Source organism: Brachyistius frenatus, unplaced genomic scaffold, assembly GCF_029030835.1.
Source record: "Brachyistius frenatus isolate BFR_SWC_R1_liver_20210118 unplaced genomic scaffold, ASM2903083v1 Contig_97, whole genome shotgun sequence".
Classification (NCBI taxonomy): Eukaryota; Metazoa; Chordata; class Actinopteri; family Embiotocidae; genus Brachyistius; species Brachyistius frenatus.
Window position 1 is genome coordinate 1,193,072 of NW_027210696.1, and position 23,719 is coordinate 1,216,790.

A 23,719-nucleotide genomic window follows, 5' to 3' on the forward strand; every position below is an offset into this window, starting at 1 on the left:
AATATGCAGGCAGGTACAGCATTTTATAATAAACAGAGAGTTTAGAATTTCATTCATTTGGTCAGATATACGTAGCATGCCGTTTTCCAAACCATGTTATGAAACAGAAATCACAACTGGCAACTCAATTCTGTAACGGACACATTGTTTCACATTCACAACCTGGGCCCTTGTGGCCTTTAACCTCTTACCCAACTTCAAATATCATGCCGAGCTGGTTTAAGCTATAAATAAGACACTAAAGGAGACAGACTGATACCGACAGAAACGAAGTGATCATGAATTAGTTGTTAACATAAGAATAATGATAGCCCCAAGTTTGTTACAAAATGTTCTTTCTCAACATGCAGATGTGTTATTGCATAGATTATATTTTAAGGCCCCGCACACCTAGTTATTCTGTCTGATAACAGATCTGCTTTTGCTGAAAGTGAATGGAGCGATGATGGTAATTCAGAGATTTCACCTGAAACTTCAATTTGTCTGCCTGTAAAGGTGCAACAAAGCAAATGGGAGAGTCAAGGAGATGCCAATCAGTCAGTCTGCACCAGAGTCAGATTTTTTTTTTCTACAGAAGACATTTTGATATGACTGTGTAAGAAGAGCAAAGGTGACAACAATATTTCATTATTTAAATTATTTATTTAATTGAAGATCAAAAATGAACTGCACTCCATTTAGATTGATGCTGATATAGTGAAGTGCATGCTCATTCACAAGGCCACTTGATAGAAGTGAGCTATTTTTTCAAATTCTTTTTTACCAGTGCTTTTTCTGCCATTGAAAGTCAAAATGCCTGTTGTGAAAAAGGGTTGTTGTGCTTACCTGCTCATTGCCACACAATTGGAACCATTTTGGCCCTTGAATAATGTTACTGTTGTTATTAATACATGTGTTTTTCCCTCTATGACAAACAAAAATGTCTTCTGTAAACAAGGCCTATCGGGCAGAATAATTAATGTCACCTTAGGCACTTAAGATGTTTAGATCCTTTTCTGTCACGCAATACCATCAGATAATCTGGCCCCCACAGACCCGGATCCCAATATCATGGTGTCAGTCTGTGATTACAAGCAGAGACCGAGGCAACTGAGACTGCCTCAAGCCACAGAGAAACTGTTTTTCTTTTCATATTTGGGACATTATGACACGGATTCTGGATGTTTGTTTGTATGTTTAAAAACCTGCAGCAGAAGTATTTTTCTTTCTTTTGCTCTCTTTGTTCTTTTTTAGATGATTGTATAGATTTGTACCTGAGAGTGTTGATCGGCACATGTTCCCAGTGTGTGTGTGGGTGGGAGGGGGGTGTAATTTCGGTGCAGCCAAGTCCTGTGTTTGATTGGCACATGTTCCCAGTGTGTGTGTGTGTGGGGGGGGGGGGCGTCTGTGTGTAATTTCGGTGTAGCCAAGTCCTGTGTTTGTGCATGTGGCACCACTGAAGCAGTGTTATTGCGTGAGATATCCAGTATGTGTGTTTTCCACAAGACTTGTTTGGCTTGGCATTGATGCAGATTTGTGTGTGTAGACTAATCACTCAGCCAGGCGATCAGTAGGCATATCCTGGTATTGTCCTGCTGAGTGTGTTTGATGGTGTCAGTCTGCAGGCACAGAGTTGTGGACAGAATGATGTTCTGTCCGTCTTGATACAACCTGGCGAGGGGAGTGGTCTTCAGGGGAAAGACATCAGAGCTGGGTGGGGGTATAGTCTGCTATAAAACACAGTTTCCAGTGTGGACGAAGGTCTGTGTGGGCAATAAAGTATTTTACCCTGATCTCAGTTCAGCCTATGACTATCACGTTATATCATAATGCTCTCACTCCTAGAGGCCTGGAATTTCTGATTTTGCGGTGTGCTTACCTTTTCTGGAGTTTGGAGCCATGCAGGTAGGACTAACTGGAGTCAAGAAGTAATGTGATGACAGAGTAATGTGATATTTATACATTAAAGGATAATTATATTAGTATAGGTGATGGTGACAATGGAAAGCATATTTATGTGTTCCAGGTGTGTATGAAGAGGTATTTGCGAGAAATCTGTGTCCTTCTGCATCTGACAGGTGAGTGTCATGTCAGAAAATGTCTCCATCCATTTTTATATTAAAACCTGACACTGTCTTAAACTGTTCACTATTATTATGTGAAATATTTCATATAGGGTTTCCTCTAGTCCTACTTCTACAGTCATTTGCATATTGGTGTGTGTGTGTCCAGTTTATGTGGCAGCTACGACAGGAAGATGCAGTCTGTTTGGACGACACCACGTTCACACGTTTGACGGGGTTGTATATGAGTTTCCTGGAGACTGCAGCTATCTTCTAGCTGGAGACTGCAACCATCGTTCCTTCACACTGCTGGGTGAGTCACACTCAAGCAATTCAAGAAAACAACAAAGACATTTTAATTATAATACGCGTAATGCTTATCCTATAGTGTGTAGTGCAAATCCCTTTAATATGCGTACCAAAACAGTATATGTACTTGACGCGATACATCAGATCATTGAAATAGTTTGGTTATTTACTCTCATGTTTAATTTTAGATAGAATCAAATGGTGGTCCCATATGTTTTAGGTTGTTTCAGTTGGATGCAGCAGTGTCACTGTGGTAAACATGTGCTTTGGATCTGCAGGTGATTATCTCAACGGCAAAAGAACTGGAGTCACTCTGTTTCTGGGGGACGCCTATGAGTTGCATCTGTCTGTAGACGGACGGCTCTCACAAGGAGAAAAAAGGTAAAATCATAGAAAGTTTAGAATTGTTGTACAAAAATCATTACATTTTTGTGTATTTAAAAAAAGCAAGTGTTGAAAATCACTCCTAGTATGTCTTCTTTTTTTTGTAGACTGTCTCTGCCGTATGCATCTCACGCTGTGTTTGTGGGCTCAGAGCTTGGATTTTATAAGCTGTGGAGCGAGGAGTTTGGCTTCACTGTTACCATTGATAATGCAGCCAACATTGCCTTGACACTGACCGAGCACCATGCCAACCGCACCTGTGGCCTTTGTGGCAACTTCAATGGTGTACCAGCTGATGAATATACTGCTCAGGAAGGTATGTGCACATGGAAAAGTGGTAAACAGGCTCTAACTGTGTGGGTTTGTGGAATATGTGGGTATTTTTGAGTGAAACTAAGGAGAGTTTTATTATTACTGGAATCTAGGAAATGATTTGAATCACCAGCACTCAGCAACAGGAAGAGTAGCAGCTCAGTACAGGAAAAGATAACACGGTTAAAGAAAGCAAAAGACACAGTCGTGGTAGGATGAGATTAAGGGGGGATCTGTCAACCCGTGTGTGTGTTTTTTCAGGATTCCTAACAGAAGACAGTTATGACTTTGCAAATTCATGGGCAGTGAAGGGAGCTGATCAACCTTGCCGACGTGTCTCAAATCCCACCCAATCCTGTAACAACACAAAAGACACGTCAGCGGTGAGTGGACAATTGACACACACATACACATTTTGGACATCTGAAAGTATGCTATTTGGATAATCTCATATTTTGTCAAGCCTTTGTCTCAGATATTTAGAAACAGACATTTTTCTGAGTTGGAGTGGGCCTTAACATAACTGTATGTAAAGATTGAGCACAGTTATGATTAAGAGGGGAGGATAGCACAGTCCCCTCAAAACTGAACAGCTGATAAGTAGACAGATCTGACAGGTGTGTTTGCAGTTCTGCATCGTCTGCAGTCTTTGCGGGTGGGCAGCTAGTTTTAGCCAGAACATTTTGTACCACAGGGACACCCACATGTGAGAAAACGGGCCAAACTGCATGTTAGTGTGAATCCATTGGATGTCATCAGTATTTCCTTTACAAATTGTGAGACTGATATTTCCTGTGTCGCGTTCAACTGACTATAGAGAAAGAAAACAGGTGCTTTGTCAGTGTGTAACTGAGCTTCATGTAGTAACTCCCTAAATCTGACGAAAGAGCTAAAGATATCCTCACAGATGTATTTGTTTGTTTAATATTTGCAGTCCCTCTGATTTACCAACTATTGTGTCTCCATGTGCTATTGGGTTTTAATGGTCTTCCATCCTGATGGTATTTGCAGGTATTGTTGTCATAGAAGCATATTTTTTTCTGTTTAATCCCTTTTAATACACAGTTCCTCATTTACATGACATTACAGCTCATTACAAGACAAGATTACAAATATTTCAATCACCAACAAGAACTGTTTTTTTTAAAGCATTAGGTTACCAACAAAAATTCATTTTATTTTTACTGTTGGTTGAACTTGTACATTTGCCTGCTGTCTAACCTCTTAGTATGACCTTAATTTTGCATGTGTTTGTGTAGATTCTGTCCAGCTGCGGCATGTTGCAGACCTCTAGTGTGTTTCTCCACTGCGCCCACCTGGTCTCTCCAGAGGTGTTCCTGTTGTTCTGTCAGGCAGAGGCATGCCACTGTGACCGGAGGGAGAGCGAAGACTGTTACTGTCCAATTCTGTTGGAGTACGCTCGCACATGCCATGCTCATGGGATACTTCTCCGTGGCTGGCTGAAGGAGAGCCAGTGCTGTAAGTTTGTCAGTCCTTAAAAAGCAGTAGCAGCTCATAATGTCACATCAATGATCAAAATATGTATTTTTGCATATATAGTCCCCAAATGTCCAATTGGGATGCAGTACAGTGAATGCACCAAGTCCTGCTCTACAACCTGCCATAGTCTCAACATCGAGGAGGTCTGCAAGGAAGACTGTGTGGATGGCTGCGCATGCCCGGGTAACCCCTCACCCACTATGTCTAAGTGTTCTCTCTGACTCAGTGTTCCTAGTTTTGAAGTGCCATGTATGTGTGTTTCAGTGGGTAAGGTAATGGATGGTAATCGCTGTGTGGAAGTATCTCAGTGCTCCTGTGCGCACATGGGACGACATTTCCCTCCAGGATCCACTATCTCTCAGGACTGCAACACTTGGTGAGAGGGCATTATGCACAAATACACAAGTTTGCATGCATAGAATACTTCCATATGAAATATACAATGTTTTCTACTCTGGAATGCCTCTGTTTTGCAGTGTCTGTCGTCATGGTTCTTGGGAGTGTACCAATGAAGGCTGCCCTGGTGAGAGAGATGTGCAGTAGCACTACCTCACACATTCTAGTGATAAATAAAGTCTTGGTTTGCTAATTTTACAGCATTATATCTTTGTTGTCTGTGTAGGTGAGTGCTTGGTTGTTGGGCAGTCTCACTTCAAGACCTTTGACAACAAGTTCTTCACCTTCACTGGCCACTGTCAGTATCTGCTGGCAAAGGACTGCACAAATAACGCATTTTCTGTCATAATTGAGAACGTACAGGTAACGGATGTTTTGTTTGTTTTTTTGCAAAAGAAATATGGAGTTACATGAGACCCTGTATTTTGTGTGTCACTCTCGTGTCACTGCCTGTTTGTCATTTACAGTGTTTGGGTTGTTGGTGTTATGTTTCAGTGTGCAGATGATCAGGATGCTGTGTGCACACGCTCAGTGACACTCAGTCTGACCTCTATGGAGGACATGACAGTGAAGCTGAAGCACGGAGGAGTTGTTTCTGTCAACAGCATGGACATCCAGATCCCAATGCATCATGGTATGCCGCTGACATATGAGGAGATAAGAGCTGCATTTCACAATTCCACAAAGTATATTATAAATTGAACTAAACTAATAATAAGTTCTAAGTATGAAAGAGAATACACTCGAAATGCTGTGCAGAATATTTCATTCTGAAGATAAGACATTGGCTCATAGATTCTACACAAAACTGTTTCTATTGTAAAGACAAAGTTATGGGGAGGCTGTGGCTCAGACGGTAGAGTGGGTTGCACACTAGCCAGAAGGTTGGTGGCTCGATCCTCAGTTCCTCCTGTCCACATGCCTAAGTGTTCTTGAGCAAAACACTGAACCTTAAGTTGCTCCCAATGGTGTACCATCAGTGTGTGAATGTGCTCCTGATGGCAGCACCTTGCATGGTGATCTGTCTCGTGAATGGGAAAACCATGTTAAAGTGCTTTGAGACCAAAAGGTGATAAAGCACTATACAAGTACAGACCATTTACCATAATCAATCATATTTCAATGTCTTTGTCAACCTGATTTTTGAATTTGCAATCATTTGTATCAGCACAAAGTGAAATACTTGTTTAAGTTTTGAATCAAAATGATATTGATTTTTAACTAGTAGTTACCTTTGTGTGCAATTTTACAGGCCATCTACACATTCAGAGACATGTTCAGTCCTCTGTACGTGTAAAGTTTGGCGATGACTTCCGTCTGGACTGGGACGGGCGGGGTCGTGTGCTTCTAAAGGTTGAACAAGTTTTATTTGTTCAAGATGTTTTTGTTAATGATACTGATGTGAAAAGATGAACAAACAGCTGTACTGAAGTCTGTCTACCTATTCAGCTGGGACCACGATGGGCGGGGCAGACCTGTGGGCTCTGTGGTAACTACAACGGTAACCAAGGTGATGACTTCTTGTCTGGTTCTGGGCTGGTTGAGGCGGGCCCTCAGGCATTTGGCCAAACCTGGAGGATCAATGGAGATTGTGATTCCACTCACAAACATGAGACCGATCCATGTGCCACTAACCCCAAAAGAGGTATATACACCCACACAGGCACTAGACACCCGGAATATGATTAAACACTAACCTCTAATCCTCCGATGCCTTTCAGTGCGTTTTGCAGAAGAGGCGTGTGCAGTGATGATGTCAGATGTGTTCAGTCCGTGCCACTTTCTGGTGAACCCGGGTCCGTTCCAGCGGTTCTGTCGTTATGATGTGTGTGCGTGTGTGGACGGCGAGGAGTGCCTCTGCTCTGCTCTGTCAGCTTATGCAGCTGCCTGCGCTGCAAGGGGAGTGCTGCTCAACTGGAGGTCTCCCTCCCTCTGTGGTAACTCTCACACTGAACTCATTCACAGCTGATCATTCATACACACGTACACCAGTAAACACACAAACACTTCATTCCATTTTTAGGTAGTAGTTGTGGTATGTGCAAAGGTTTTGGCATCCAATTAAGCCAGTATTCAGTGACTCACTCCCCACCCCTCCCTTGTTGGAGGCTTTATTATAAATCTTTGTTTTAACCTCTTTTTGTGGCCTTTCTGTTCTTCATTCGGGAAATCCTTCTTGCAAATCACTTCATGTTCTGCAATAGTTGTAGGCTGTCTTGCAGATCTACCCACTATTTGTCAGTGATTCAAGTCAGGGGACTGTTGGCCACTCCAAAACTTTTGGTGGATTTTGAAGTCCGCTTGTGATCATTGTCCCGGTAGTAGCCTGTCGCTTATCATGCATCCTACAAACTACATAATATTTGCCCCCAGAATTTATGGAATTTTACTGGAATCCATTCCTCCCTCTATCTGTGCAATATTTCCTGTTCCACTGGCTGCCACACAACCCCAATGTAGAATATCTCCACCCCCATGCAGTGGGCATGGTGTTGGTTTTCTCCAAACATTACACTGGTGATTGTGGCCAAAGTACTCAATTTAAACTTTATCTGTCCACAGAACTTTCTTCCAAAACAACTCTATCTTATCTAAATGTTACTTTGTGTACATCAGACATTGACTGTTGTGATGATGTGAGGATAATGTTTCCCTCTGATGACTCTTTAATTCTAGATTCTACTTGTGCATCGGTGACATACAGGGTAACGGTGCACGACCACTCGTCTGGATTTTTTGGTTTTCCTTTCTGCTGAGCAGACCTGCAGTTTTGTTTAAATATTTATTTCATGTCTTGTCTTGACTGCCACAGTTTGCATTATCTTCCATTTACTAATGACATTTTAGACAGTGGAAATTGCACTTTGATATCTTTTTGTAGCATTCCCCTGCCTGGTAGGCATCAATTAGCCTTTTTTCAGATCAACAGTCAGCTGCTCTAAGGAGCCTGTTTACTGAGTGTTACCACATGGTTTGGAGAGTCAGAGAGTTTATCAGCTCTTTACTGTCCTCAGCTGACAAAGTCCAAATGAGTCAATTAGGGTCTAATGAGTTAACGAAGCTCTTCTTCGTATATCTCTAACTTTAAATAGGTGCACATCAGGACTTCAGCACCACATACAAATCTGTCTATTTAAGTATTTTTTTTATCATCCAGAGTACAACAACAGTCATTACGAAAGCAGAAATCTATCATAATTCCAAACCAGGTCAGAAACCTAGTTCACCTGAGAATACATGACTAATCCTCTACTGATATGATATGTTGTCAGAGCTGGAGTGCACCGGAGGTCAGGTGTATGAGGCCTGTGGGAGTATGTGTGATCGGACGTGCCGCTCTCTGTCTGGGTCTGAGGACGGCTGTGGAGGCGAGAGGCTGTGTGAGGAGGGCTGTTTCTGTCCAGCTGGACAGTACCTGAGTGCCTCTGGGGATTGTGTGACAGCTGACCTGTGCTCCTGCCTGCATGATGGACAGCTCTACCAGCCTAATGACGTCTATGCAGATCACAACAGCATATGGTCAGTGTCTGTCCATGCGTATGCATAAACTATCCCAAAAAAAAGATGTTGCATTTTAATACTTTAGATTTTTTTTTTTTGTCTGCAGCTACTGTGAGAATGGCGCTATGCATTGTAGCTCCCCTGGAATGACTTCATCCCTGTCGGACCTCTTCTATGACGATGACCTGGCACCATCCAGAGGTACAATTTCAGTGTTTTACTGGCGCTCTCTAACTTTTTTTAATCAAAACTAGAAAACTCCTCTCCCCCTGCTCTCTTCATGTGAGTCAAAACACCTTCAGACAGGGGAGAGACTCCCTGTGACATACTGGGATCATTTATGATGAGTAGGTCACCGTACCCAGCACAGCCAGGTGGTGAAAATGGTAGTGAGAGATTGTTGTCAGTACACAAAGTTCTTTTATCCAAGGTCTCTTTCCACACATAGAAAATGGTAAATACATTGAAGAGAGGGATTTTTCTCCATCAAAATGTTTGTGTGATATTTGTCATTTGACTATTTGCTTTAAATATTTTTGTATGTAGTAACCAGCGTGTGTCTAAAAATACATTAGCTTATTGAAGTGAACCTGCTTCGTTATTCATGAATTCTGAATGTTATGCTTACTAAGAAATTAGCAACAAATTTCATATAACTAAACAAAATATTTGTGTTTCCTTGTATGCAGAGCGGCGGTCAGCTCAGTGCCCTCCTCCACTTGTTCGTGCTGATTGTGATTCAGGAGGAAAAGGCCTGGAGTGTGCCAGAACCTGCCAGAACCTGGATCTGCCTTGTGTCAGTCTTGCCTGCATCCCCGGATGCCTCTGTCCACCCGGCACGGTAAGTGGTGTGTGTGTGTGTGTGTGTGTGTGTGTGTGTGTGTGTGTGTGTGTGTGTGTGTGTGTGTGTGTGTGTGTGTGTGTGTGTGTGTGTGTGTGTGTGTGTGTGTGTGTGTGTGTGTGTGTGTGTGTGTTTTGTAGATAAAACAGAACATTCTGATTGATTAGTGGATTGATTTTAGGTACGTCACCGCAGAGACTGCATTACACCAGAGCACTGTCCCTGTTACCATAACAACAGGCCGTATAGAGCAGGAAAGACCATCTCTGTGGAATGCAACACCTGGTAAAATGACGGCCTTCATATGTGATTATTAAGGCGAATACCTGAACTGTGTGTGCTTAACAGGCTTTCTGTTTTGCAGTGTGTGTGAGAACAGGAAGTGGCACTGCACAGAGAAGGTGTGTGACGGTGTGTGCCGCACTGTGGGGGAGGGGCATTACATCACTTTTGATGGCCTTAAGTACTCCTTCCCTGGCCTCTGCCAATATGTCCTGGTCCAGGTAAGAGGCAAAGAGATCCAAAAATAGCAAACAGGGTGGATTGAGGAGTATGCTGCACATGTATTCATTTTTTCTCCCCACTTTTCTCAAATGCTTGTGTCATTTCTACGTTCACTATCAATAGGACATGTGTCATGGAGAAGAGGGTTACTTCAGAGTGTTGGTGGAAAATGAGGCCTGTGGAATTGTGGGACATCGCTGTGCAAAAGCTATCACGGTCTTCTACCAGGGCGGGTTAATTATAATGCAGCATGGAGAGGTAAAGCACTCACAAACGCACACATGTAGTATATATATATATATATATATATATCACTTGCTGTATCATGCAGAAAGTACCCAGCCCACATGGATTGTACTCTTATGCTGCTTTATCACCATAGCGGTCTCAAAACACTTTACAGTTAGACTCCCTTTCACCCACTCACACATAGCTGCATTAGATGCTTGCCTGCCTAAACTTGAGGTTTAGTGTCTTGCAGGACATTTCAGGACAGGAGGAACCAGGGATTGAACCACCAACCTTATGATAAGTGGCCAACCTGCTCTACCACAGCAGCCAACTGAGAGAATGTTGTTTCGAGGGGTGTACAAAATTGTCAGGCATTAAAATAACTTCTTGCATATAACATTACATTGCAAACAAACAACTTTGTCCCACATTTTACAAAGAAAATAGTTTACAAGAAGATCTGCTCTTCATAGACTACAAGTTGCTCTTTTCTCTTCAGGGAGACAGTAGTTTCTTAAGCTAATCCTAATCTAACTGAACGTAACTGTGAGGACAAATTGTTTGACTTGTAGCTAAATTCTGTTTCACATAAGGTTCTGTAGTTGGTTTTTCCTAAAATATTTTCATAATTTTGGCACATAGACAGCACAATTTGTCACTTGTGAGAAATTAGCATATATTTAACTATCAGTTAACATGACATCAGAATGCATCGCGAAGCAACAATGTTCATCAAACACAGCTAAAAGGTCAATTTTTCTCTGTCTTGACACATTCATTACTTATATACTACTTAACTCAGACAATCTTTGAATTGACTTTGTCAAACCAAAACTGGAAACTCTTCAAACTTGAACTGTGACAGTCTAATATGCATCCACATTTGCCACCTTTCTGTTTCGTAGGTGAAGATGAAGAAGCCGGTGCCGCAGAGCTCACAGGTGGAGATTGTCCGATCTGGTCAGTTTTACACCCTTCTGCTGGGGAAACACATTTCCCTCAGCTGGGACAGGGGAACTCGCCTGCTGGTTCACATCTCAGCTACATACAGGGTACTGATGTATTATCACATTACTTTTGACTAAATGAACCTTGTTTATTTTATTTCCACTATTTCACATTAAACATGTCAGTTTGTGTTACTTACATTTTATTGTGCGTAGGGCCGGGTTTGCGGCCTGTGTGGTAACTTTGATGGGAATGTCAACAATGACTTGATGAGCAGTAACAACCAGCTGGAGGTGGACTCTTCACACTTTGGGAACTCCTGGAAGGTCATTCCCAGCTGTGCTGATGTGATACAGGTAAGGTCTAGTGTTATAGTAAAGTGGCACTTTGCTCAAGCTACAAAATAATGTCTTCTGTCTAGCTTTGGTTTTTTAGTATTGATATTCATCTCTGAGAGTATTTGCCACACCATAATACAATAATATTTTGTTTATGTGTTAGCAGAATTGAACAATTTTAGATACAATATCTCTTCTAGACATATTGTCCTTATTATTGTTTTGGGATTTCTTTCTAGCTGAGACACTGTCCCTGGTAGTTTTATCTGTTAGAAGGGTTTATTCAAAGATGTATTGAGAACCTAGTAGAATTATGGATCTGCAATGAAACAGCCTAAAAACTCCTAATGATGCAAGGACTAAATTCAGTGTAATTTGTTTCGTCATTACAATTAGTTTTTGAGACCAACATTCTTATCTTAATTGGTTAAGAATTAATTCTGTTTGATCTTTATTTAGCCTATTTAGTTTTAGTAATCTGTCTAAGCTAAGGTTTTAGAATAGTGAAATAAACTTGTTATAACAGATTATAAAATCAATTAATTTACTGTGCAAAATGCCACTATTATTGCATTAGTGGTCAAGTCAAGTGTGGGGAGTGAGGTTGATAAAGTGTGAGGCTTGACGGAGGTTTTAGGTTGATGTCTGGTGCCAGTGCTATACCTCGTCTGCCCTTGTGGAGGACATTTTAGGGCTAATGGCTCAATGACCATAACATTTTAAACAAACCTTAAACTAACGTATGCTTTGAAAATGGTTTTCCATTATTAAATGATGCATGATTTGTAGCTAATTATCGAAAACATGCAAAACCACTTGTTATAGTAAGTTACGACTATTGCATTACATATGTTGCGAGACTGCATTTGTACAGGATAAGATATTCTGCAGTATATTAATCAATAATTGCTGTTACATTAGTTTGTGTGTGTTCTTGTGTGTATAGATACCCGCTCCTTGCAGCGACAACATTGTCAAGTTGGTAACAGTGGAGCAGTCGTGTCGTGTGATCACTGGTCCCCTCTTTAGAGAATGCAACAGCCAGGTGAGCAGCAATTACAGGCACACCAGATGTCCGATGACAACACATGCATTGTTGGCGTCATGCACTCAGTCTTCCCTGTACCTCTTCCTGTGTGTCTCTAGGTGGATGCAGAGCCATATGTAGAGATGTGTGTGGAGGCAGCGTGCTCGTGTCCATCAGTGGGCGACTGCGCATGTTTCTGTGATGTTGTTGCGGCTTATGCTCATGCTTGTTCAGAGATGGGTGTATCCATCAGCTGGAGATCTAATGATCTTTGCCGTGAGTGTGAAGGATTCCCTCATGATTGCTATGAAAATACATCATGGCCTCTTTACGAAGCTAGACCAGTTAGCACTGTTTTCCAAGATGTCAAAATCAAGTGGCCTGAAAGTTTAAAAGAAATAATAATAATTAAATAATATTAACATGTCAAAATCTTTTGTGAGGCACTGAACCAACAAACACACCAGAGCATGGATATTATTTATCATGCAGCTCTGCTCCTTTTACAATGCTTTACTTGTTTATTATACCACCTTTCAGCTCTGATATTGTTTGCCCATACTTTATTACAGTGTTGATATTTACTAGTTTTGTAGTTCTGTTTAATAAATTGTAAATTGCTCTGAATTTCTTCAGTCTTTCTTATGTGGTTTTAGTCAGAGAAATAGCTTTTGTTTTTGTGTCCTTAGCCATGAGCTGTGAGGAGCTGAACCCGAAGATCCCAGGTGTCGGGGAGGAGTTATGCCAGTGGAGATACAATACTTGTGGCCCTGCCTGTCCAATCACCTGCCAGCACCCAGATCCCCTCCACTGTTCGCTAAAATGTGTGGAAGGTTGTCATGCCTACTGCCCTCCAGGTGACAAAAATACCTACCTGACTTACAACTGTCTAAAAATGCCAAATATTTTATTGTATATACAGTATAGTTATAACTGGATATGGTCTTATACACACATTCAAATATTGTGAGTGAGTTTAACTTTAGTTTGATCTTTTTAGGCCAACTACAGGATGAGGTGGCCATGCGATGTGTAGCTCCCTCTCAGTGTCAGGTGTGTATCCATGAGGGTCAGAAAATCTCCCACGGCAACAAGGTCATCCTGAACCATGATGACCCCAACCACTGCAAGATATGGTAATACTGCATCAATACACTCACCACCAAGTTTGGATATTTATTATTTTGTTTGTGCGTTGTAATTTGATTTTAAGATGCTTTCTTTTTCTTCGCTAAAGTCATTGTTACAACAACTCCCTGAGCTGTGAAGTTTGTACCTCCGTCACCATGTACACCACTCCCACATCAACACCCACCTACGCCACCTTCACAACGCTGCCCTTCACCACCTTGATGCCTGAGGACACGTGTGACCGTGCAATGGATCTGGCATTCTTACTGGACGGTTCAGATGTCCTAAGCGAAGACGAATTTCAGGCGACCAAAGAGTTCATACTGGGAGTAGTTGAACGATTCCGCATGGGCTCAGCTCACACTCGAGCCACAGTGCTGCTTTACCACTCCGGAGTCAAAACATATGACCTGCAGGTAGTTTAACACAAAATGTACATATGTAACACAATAAAGTATGTATTCTTGCACCAAAAAGGAAGTGCTGCATCAAATATTCTGCTGAGTAATACTTCATTTATCAAGTATAGCTCATAAATAAGCAGCAGAGTGTACTTGAAAACTGAAAGTCTCCGCAAGGGTTTACTCGTTGTTGCTTCATCGTCCTGTCTGTTTTGTTTATTTATGCCTTAGGTTCAGAAGTGGCTGTTTAAGAAGATGGTACGTGAGCTTCATTACACAGGAGGTGATGCAGCATTCCTGGATGAAGCTGTGAAATATCTGGCTATCAACATTTATGATAAGAACAAACGTGAGAATGCTGGCCGTGTTGCCATTATCTTGACTGCCAGTGCCAACCCTCGCCCCATCCGTTCTATTGTCAAGATGCTCCGCAAGAAAGCCATCACCACCCTGACACTGGCGCTGGGTCCCGATGTAGACATGGGACAAATTAATGACATCACCAACGCCAACCCAGATAACAGGGCCTATGTTCTGAGCAGCACCGGTGAGCTGCCTGATCGTCTGTTGGATCTAACAGATTACCTCTGCACCCTGGGGATGGAGCCTGAGGTGGTGAAACCTCCAGCACTAAAGTCCATACCGGGTAAAGCTCACCAGGCCACGACCACCACTTCCCCAGCTCCTCATCTGGAGCCAAATCCCACACAACATCCTCCCAACACTCCTGCATCCACCGCACTCTCTGGCCTGTCTCCCATCACCACACCAGCATCTCCCCTCTCTCCAGCCAAAGACGTGACATTCATCCTGGAAGGCTCTGATTCTGTCGGCGAGGTCAACTTTAACAAATCGCTTCTCTTCCTGGAGGAAGTAATCTCACAGCTGACACAGGAGGAGGAATTAATTCGCATCACTGTGATCCAGTACTCAATAACCGTCAGTGTGGAGATCAGTCGGTGGGAGCTGAGGCAGCAGAGAACCCTGCTGCTCCAACGACTAAGGGAGATTCGTTGGAGAGGTGGAAGTAAGACCAACACAGGGGCAGCTGTCACTACGACTTTTCAAGAAATGGCTACAGTCCAGCCTCCACGCGGTGCCACCCCTCCTCAGCTGGTCTTCCTCGTGACAGAAAACCCTCCTACTGACACAGTGACACGCCCACCATCTGCAAGCACCCACACACATGTGTATCCCATAGGTGTTGGACATAAGGTGCATGAAGTTGACTTGCTCCCATTCAGCTCCCCTCGACGCCCGCTGATGGTGGATGACTACAACGGGCTGACAACCCTGGTCCACCGCATAGTCAACATCACACACACCACAGTCAGGCCCCGCTCACCTACACTGCCACCTCTAGTCCTCCCAAACCTCTCCACCCTGCCACCAACAGGTACAGTGACAGACACACCTATTTTCATCATTCAGTTCACAAGGAATTTTTAGCCTGTATTAACTTGTAAACCTGTCTTTGAACAGTGCCGTGTAAGAAGCCCGTGGATGTGCTGTTCCTTTTGAAGGCTGGAGAGCAGTTTGAGGACATGAAGACATTTGTCAAATCTTTCATCAGTAATTCTGAGATAGGTGGGTGTGACTCAGCCCTTCAATGCACTTCCACATTTTTAATGTAATGTGCACAGCTTTTCACTGATGTGTAGTGCTGTTATTTGTTTAATTTGTTTTCAGTTAGTACAGTATGTCTGATGTTTTGGGAAAATTATGCTCAATTTGAATTTTAATAATTACCTCAAGATGTGACAATTATTATTTTTCAGTATGTGTTATGGGATATTAAAGATTAAAGATCTATCAGACATATCAGAGAACATCACAAGGGAAATTTAAAAAAAATCTCATCTATGGATCAACGACTTCAGTGAGTCATTGACTGCTAAAGAAAATTTCACTCGTAGTTCTTTTCATGATTTTATAAACCAGTTATTACATCAAGGTCATTGAGATGTGTCCAAAGAAAGTTACCACACCTCTCAAGCTAAAACGGAGACTTGGCTCTTTAATGTGGTATTGATTATTTTATTTCAAATTGAATGTTTTAAAGCACAGTGCCTGAGGAACAAAAAAGGGGTACTTGTCCAAATATTTATGGTCTGGACTGTATGTAGACTAGTAAGAGTCTTTCCAGAAGATTCTAAGCTGAGAAAGTGGCATCCACTTGAGAATTTTCTTTTGTCAAGAAATGAAGGTACATGTATCCTGCTAATGCTTAAGTAACCAAAGAGTAGATAGCTTTTTCTGCTTTTCCACAGTGAATTAATTCTGTGTTTATATGTGCAGGGCTGAATGCCACTCAGGTGAGTGTGGTTCAATATGGAAAGACCAACACTGCAGATCTCACATGGAAGGATGAGCAGAGCAAATCAGACCTCCTGAATCTGGTGGAGAGCATACCAAACAGGACCCCTGCAGTGCCTGCACTAGGTAGTGGATGCATAAGCTATAATACACACACATTAAAGCAGATGCAAACTCACTGTTCTCGCTGCCTTTAGGGTTTGCACTGCGATTCGCTGTGCAGACGTCCATCTCACCAGTCAGCGGTGGAAGAGTTGGTGTACCCAAGGTTGTGGTGATGCTGGTGACTGATAAATCAACTGATGATATCACAGATGCAGCCAATGAGGCACTATCAGCAGGTAATTACAGTTATTATTAAAATGAATACTGCATCTGTTCAAAGTTCAATCGGTATGTTTCCATCCTCCACCTTCCTCTGTTCGAAATATGGTGTATTTTCACTGATAAGAGTATCTTCTCTCAGGTGTGTCAGTGTTCCCCATTGGGGTTGGACCAGGCTATGACAGGGGTGAGCTTAGTGTGCTTGGTCGCCATGCCAACCAGGACAACACTCTGCAGCTGAACAGCATGGATCAGTTACTGATGTTGCTGACTCTGGACAAAAGTTACACTGATAGAATCTGCAGAGGTGCTTCCAGATACACAAACACACATACATACACAGTTTAATTTTTCTTGGCAAAAATAATCTTGCTCCTTCTTTATTTTAGTTTTGAAAAGAATAGATTGTACTTTGATGATAGTGACGGTAAATGAAGACAGTAATGGAATATGTGTATTGTTTTTCAGCTGGTCCACCAGGACTGTGTGTGGATGATAATGGAATTCAGAGAAAGGTGAGTAATGACTGCTGGGGTTGGAACCATTACAGCGTGGCTTGTAATGAGTTGTGCATCCCTCTGTCCGTGTGTTTCAGCCTGGTGAGTCATGGCTGCTGGAAGACGGCTGCCACTCTCTGCTGTGCCACCCTAGTGGGGCAGTGACGGTACAGAATCACAAAGTCAGCTGTGACAGACTGGAGCCGCCAGCCTGCAGTAACAACATGACCCCTGTCAGAGTCCAGGAGACCTGTGGCTGCCACTGGGAATGCCCTTGTATGTACATCAAAGGGATCAAATAACTTCTGAAGTTTCTAGTGTTAGATTAAACCCATCTATAAAAAAGTGCACAACATTGCCCACTAGCTGTTAACAATGAATGCTGGGAGCCAGAACTCCAGTCTATTTATAGTGACTATTAATGGATCACATGTTTCTGGCTTCTGCACAAACACTCTCTGCCTTTTGCCTGGTGTGTGTTGACAGGCATGTGTATGGGCAGCTCCACCAATCATGTGGTGAGGTTTGACGGCCTGGCACTTAGGCTCAGCGGGCAGGGTTTGTGCTCCTACACACTTCTCACTGTCAGCAGAGGCCTCAGTGAAGGTTCAGAGGTCAAACTCCACAGTGGACCATGTCAAGACTCAACAAATTACAACCAGGTCTGCATGAAAGCCATAGAGGTGATCCATGGATCACTTAAGGTGCTACTGAAGGATGACATGACGGTAAGCTGTGTATTTGCATTAGGGTATCTGCTCTCTAATTGATTACTACATTTGAGTTTATAAAAGTTTGTTTATTCCCTGTATGTGTATCTGTGTGCCCGAGCAGGCAGTAATTGGCCGTGAAGAGCTGTCACTGCCATGGCGGTACGGAGGCCTGGAGCTGGTGCATTATGGAGGAGTGATGCTGCAACTGAAATCAGATCACGGCTACATCCTGACTTTCACTCCTCAGAGCAATGAGTTTACTATTACATTACTCAGCTCCATCACTACCAATTACACTGCTGGACTCTGCGGTAACAGAAAAATAGACCCATTCATATGTCAACATGCAAAAAGCCATGCTTCTATCTGTGTCACTTTTTGTATTTGCCATTTTCTTTTGACCTCTAATCTCTATATCTTTCTCCCAGGTGCCTGTGGAGAGGAGAAGGTTAATGTCCTCTCTTTACGCAATGGCAGCTCGACCACCGACCAGCCATCCTTCATCTCCGACTGGACTGTGGCTGCAGATGGCGGTGTGTGCCTGCCAAAACGGAGGGCAGTGTGCGCGTCCGGAGCAGCGATGGGATGTCAGGCACTACGTTCGGAAGTGTTTGAACCATGCCACATGCACATTCCCGTGCAGGTTTTCCTCACCAAGTGTGAGGAGCAGGCATGTGAGGAGTCAGATGTTTGCGAGCTAATTTCTGCCTATGCACGCCTCTGTAGACAAAGCGGGGTGTGTGTGGACTGGAGGAGCCCCCACCTCTGTTGTAAGTCAGTTTCTGATGTGCGTTTGTCTTCTAATCCAGTGGACGCATTTTAATACCTGAGCCTCGATTCAATTTAACCCAATTCTGTTGCAGCATTACAGTGCCCGAGTTCCATGGAGTATGAAGCATGTCGGACAGGGTGTGTAGAGGACTGTGGTAGCATACAGACGTTGCCAGGCGACTGGTCGGTTGTCAGGGGTAACGAGTCGTCATGTATGGACACACCGACTGAAGGCTGTTTCTGTACTGGAGGAACTGTTTTGCATCATGGACAGTGCGTATCACCAGATAAATGCGGGCAGTGTGTCGGCCCTCATGGACGCACATATACGGTGAGGCACAAAGCAAGAAAGATGTGACTGAATACTGAGGGGAATAATGCAAAATCTAAATCAAGTCATTAGAAACACCTGCTATTGGGGCAGTCATTAAAGTGATCATTAACACACTGTGCTTTGACTGCCCTCTAGTGTTTATTTCCAATATAACCAAATACTGCAATGAGAAGGAACATGGTTTGTCTGTTTGTGCAGTATATGCAGAGTTGGGTACCAGATGAGAACCCCTGTTTGATTTGCATGTGTTTGGACCAACAACGCATCAACTGCACTGCCCGGCCCTGCAATGATGTCAAAGGTCAGCACACCTTCTTTTGCTCCCTCTTTGGCTCATTACACCCATTTTCTGGCAAAAAACACATTGCCACTGTAATTATGAATCATCTGTGTGTGTGTGTGTGTGTGTGTGTGTGTGTGTGTGTGTGTGTGTGTGTGTGTGTGTGTGTGTGTGTGTGTGTGTGTGTGTGTGTGTGTGTGTGTGTGTGTGTGTGTGTGTGTGTGTGTGTAGCTCCAGTGTGTGGATCCTGTGAGATCCTGAGGGAGAGGAGAGCATCCAAGTGCTGCCCTGAATATGAGTGTGGTATGTAAAAACAAAAATACAAGGTGTTCATCTTCACATCTGTTTTTACTGTCGCGTTGTCAAATGATTGAAAGACAAATTGACAAAAAGTAGACAAATGAAGTTGTAGAAAAATAAACCAATGTATAGGCAACACTTTACAAAATGGTACCAGGAATGGGACTGAGAAATGAGTGAGAAACAAATCAGAAATGACCTGGAGGTTAATGACTGGTTAAAGAGTACTCCCTGCATACATCTGAATCGAGGACTATAAAGGAGCTATAGTAGATGAGTTAGTAGAGAACAGACTGGAAAATACTTAATTTATCATTAGATCCAATTAATTCATAAATTCAGTCCTTAATCTTTGAAGCAGAATAATGATCACTTTGTTTAAGAGTTGTTTCTGATTAAGTCTGAGCCACTAGTAACATTACTAATTATTTAATCGTTAAATATTCTTTTTGTGATCAAGGTTTTTTTTAATTTAGGAATTAAATGTAAATTCTGATTGTACAAAAAAGTTAGTTTTCTGATCACTACAAAGTGTTGAGGAATAGTTTGTAACTGCACAGCCTGAAAAAGAAAAGCAAAAGCTAAAAATGGTATTTAATGATAAATTATAGTTAATGATTTGTAGGTAGTTTGTGCCACAAATCCCAAATTTCTCCCAGTATGTTTCCTTAGTAATTCATCTTTATCTACTATATAGTCCCTGAATCTGAAATATTTAAGAGGGACTCATTAACAATTTGTTTATTCCCAGGTCACTCACATTATTGTGCACCTTATTGTACAGTGCTCAAAGTGTACGTGTCATCCACCTGCAACAGACAAACTCACGCAAACATTTTTCAGTGTGTGACCTGGTTAGTTGCGACCTGCCTGAGGTGCCCCGCTGTGAGGATGGTCAAACTGTGGTCCTGAAAAACCCCGGGGACTGTCAGCCCATACACGAGTGCGGTAGGTTGTTAACACGTTCTCTATGATGTTTGAGCTCTGCTTTGCTCGAGCATATACACAGACATGAAACGGAGCACATATACACATGTGATCTCTATGACTCATACATGTGATCTCTATGACTCAAATCTCTTTTCTGCCTCAGTGTGCAAAAAGGAAGAGTGCGCTCTTCAAGCACCCCCCGGTTGTCCAGCACATCGCCAGCTGTCAGTCAAAAAGACAAAGTGCTGTGATGTGTTTGAATGTGAGTGCAGCTGCCAGAACAACACCCGTACCTGCCCCATTGGCTTCATCACATCCTCCTCTACCAACGACTGCGGCTGCACAGAAACCAACTGTCTGCCAGACAAGGTGAGTATTAGTATGGATGCAACGCTTAATGCGACACATTTCATGTTTGCGCTGTTGGACTTCTATCCTGTATCACCATGTGTGTCTTTAGGTGTGTGTGCTTGGTGGCAAGGTTCACCTAGTAGGGAGTGAATGGGAGGAAGGGTGCGAGAAGTGCAGCTGCACTCAGGTACAGGACAAAGACACATCACTCCACATTGCTGAGTGTGAACCGCCTGTTTGTGATCGGACCTGCCTTCTGGTGAGATTCTCACACACACACACACACACACACACACACACACACACACACACACACACACACACACACACACACACACACACACACACACACACACACACACACACACACACACACACACACACACACTAAACAATTATATTTGCATTTTGCTTCTAAACTAATTCATTCTTACATGTTTATCATGTATTCCAGGGCTCGAAATACATCTCATCAAAAGGAGAGTGCTGTGGGAAGTGCACACCGAACAGCTGTGTGGAGTCAGAGGGAGAGATGAGAGGGGACACACTCATTGGAGCAAAACTCAGACATGTATTTGTATAGAAAATTATGTACATAAATGCTGCATTTTCTTAACTCTCATAGTTATTTTAATTCTAAACTCTGTGTCTGTTACCAGGTGGGTGAGGTATGGCAGTCTCCAAATGACAAATGTATCTTACATGAGTGTGTGAAAGTGAAAGATGAGGTGTTTATCTCCGCAACAAATGTCAGCTGCTCAGTTCTGGACACTCCATCGTGCCCGCTGGGAACTGAGTTACGCTGCAACACTCAGGATTGCTGCCCCCGGTGCCACTGTGGTAAACACGCATACATCGCCATGTATACACACACAGGAAAAGCGTGATTTCAAATGCATGAAGCTCATCTTTGCCATATCATAGACAGTTTATATACTTACATATATTGCAGTTGCAGTGTCTGTCCAGCAGAGGGCACGCTCATATCAGTGTTATCCCCCAGCCAGTTTTCCTGACCTGTCTTTACAAAACTAGAGTTTAACATACGGTTCATTGAGTAAAAGTAATCCGGCTTTCCTCTCTACAGCCCCTATGGATGCCTGCGTCCTCAATCACACTGTGATAGGTGTAAGTCATTCAGAAAATTAGCAATGTTTTTTATTTAAGAGAGATTTGGATAGTACTCTCTGTGTTTCATCACGATTATGTGTGTTTGTACAGGCAGGGGAAAGGATGATGTTGGATGTGTGTACAAACTGTGAGTGTATGGTGGAGGACGGTCCAGTGAGGAAATACAAACTGTCCTGCCAGCAAACCAGCTGTTCCCCCTGCTCCATGGTAACCATCATCACAACATTATTTTCTGTTTACGATCGGTATCATCCCTCAACCCCATCATAACTAATAAATAAATTCAAACATCCATCTAACCGCATTCCCTCCCTGCTCATCCTGTGGCCACATCGTCTTTCCATGATTCACTCTATTCACAGAGGTAAATAAGGAATTATTTATTTGCTCAAAATGGTTCGAAGCATATTTATGTAATGTCCTTCTGATGTCTTCCTATATGAACTGACACTACCACCACTTTTTCAGGGATACACTCTGCAGAAGGAGGAAGATGCTTGCTGTGGTCGCTGTGTTCCCACTGCCTGCATCATACAAAGTCCAGATGGAAATGTCATCAACGTGCCAGTAGGTGTTCTGCAGAAAAAACACAGATTGCAGACAAACTGCCGCACACATACGGATAAATCTTAAATTCCGGAGAACAGCTTTTCTGCAGCAGGGGTAGACATGCATGCCATATGTTTGTCATCTTCCCTCCAGGTCAACACGACTAGCGAGGATGGTTGTAACTTTTATACCTGCGGTGTAAACAGTGAAGGAATTCTTGTCTTGGAGACCAGAGTGATGGCCTGCCCCCCCTTTGACCACCAAGCCTGCCTGGACCGGGGGGTGAGACCCCCAGCCCTCTCAGTACTTCCACACCTATACTTCTCTGTCTGCCCAAAACCTTTTTTTTTTTTTAACATTTTCTACCCTGTTGTGTTTGTTTTCAGGGGAAAGTCAGTCAGATAGGAACAACTTGCTGTGAGATGTGTAAGTAGAGCTGTGCCCTTTTTTTTTTTTACACTACTTTGAGAAATCTAGACATTCTGATTTAAATACGACTGTGTGCATGTGTGAAGGTACGGAGCCAGAGTGTCGGAGGACAGTGGGAACACTTAACTACATCAAAGTGGATGACTGCCAATCAAAGCACCAGATAGAACTGCACTACTGTGAGGTAAGACACCACACATACACGCACACGCACACGCACACACACACACACACGTACATTTAAGAATGATTAATACGTTTTCCCCCCAGGATTAGTGTGGAAAGTTCAGTGAAATCATAACACTATCCCTCATCCACCCTTTCTGTCTCTCCCTGTGATGCTGTGCTTCCCTCCATCTGTCTGTCTCTCAGGGCAAATGTCGCAGTAAGTCCATGTACTCCCTGCAGAGGGCTGCTGTGGAGCAGGAGTGTGTGTGCTGTGCTGCCGTGGAGACAGAGCCTCTCAGTGTTCCTGTCCTGTGTGCCAATGGCACTCAGAGCCACCACACTGTCCTGTCTGTCACTGCTTGTGACTGCCTGTCCAAACGCTGCACCTAAAGAGAGAGACGTGGATGCTTTGTGTGTATTCAAGCAAAATATACCCATATAAAAAATAGCTACACAAATAACAATAAAACAAACTTGCCAGTTTCTGTAAGCATCACCTTTTTTGAATATTTGGAATATTCCTGTTACAATGTGTTTGTGTTGAAAAGGGATTTCTGATATTCTGCTTCATTCGTTTTCTGAGATAAAATATGAATTTGAAACAAAATAAGTTCTGCTTTGAATCACTTTATCATATTTGACCATTTTAAGCTTTAGCAACAAAGGCAGCTAACATAAATATTTCACCTAAATAACCATTTCATTCTGTCATCATCAGTGTACCATAAGGACAATGCAGAATAAGTTGTGATTCATTCTCA

General features: G+C 42.8%; 1 protein-coding gene across 1 annotated transcript; it reads left to right on the plus strand.

The window, feature by feature from the left end:
• Positions 1-1,797: 1,797 nt before the first annotated feature.
• On the plus strand, positions 1,798-23,442 carry vwf (von Willebrand factor). The gene is made up of 53 exons (XM_069711116.1): positions 1,798-1,884; positions 2,006-2,057; positions 2,212-2,355; positions 2,630-2,732; positions 2,843-3,051; positions 3,309-3,430; positions 4,307-4,526; positions 4,608-4,730; positions 4,812-4,923; positions 5,024-5,070; positions 5,170-5,306; positions 5,439-5,577; positions 6,196-6,296; positions 6,393-6,588; positions 6,665-6,880; positions 8,216-8,462; positions 8,551-8,645; positions 9,134-9,285; positions 9,467-9,570; positions 9,650-9,788; positions 9,913-10,047; positions 10,926-11,072; positions 11,184-11,324; positions 12,253-12,351; positions 12,453-12,609; positions 13,023-13,190; positions 13,334-13,469; positions 13,571-13,880; positions 14,097-15,261; positions 15,348-15,452; positions 16,164-16,307; positions 16,379-16,522; positions 16,648-16,812; positions 16,974-17,020; positions 17,101-17,278; positions 17,489-17,730; positions 17,837-18,026; positions 18,144-18,485; positions 18,579-18,817; positions 19,019-19,121; positions 19,332-19,403; positions 20,244-20,348; positions 20,494-20,699; positions 20,791-20,940; positions 21,136-21,252; positions 21,341-21,521; positions 21,769-21,809; positions 21,903-22,019; positions 22,281-22,379; positions 22,515-22,643; positions 22,748-22,787; positions 22,877-22,974; positions 23,163-23,442. The coding sequence occupies exons 1-53, from the start codon at positions 1,879-1,881 to the stop codon at positions 23,346-23,348; spliced, it is 8,562 nt and encodes a 2,853-aa protein (XP_069567217.1). The 5' UTR covers positions 1,798-1,878; the 3' UTR covers positions 23,349-23,442.
• The last annotated feature ends 277 nt before the right edge of the window (positions 23,443-23,719 follow it).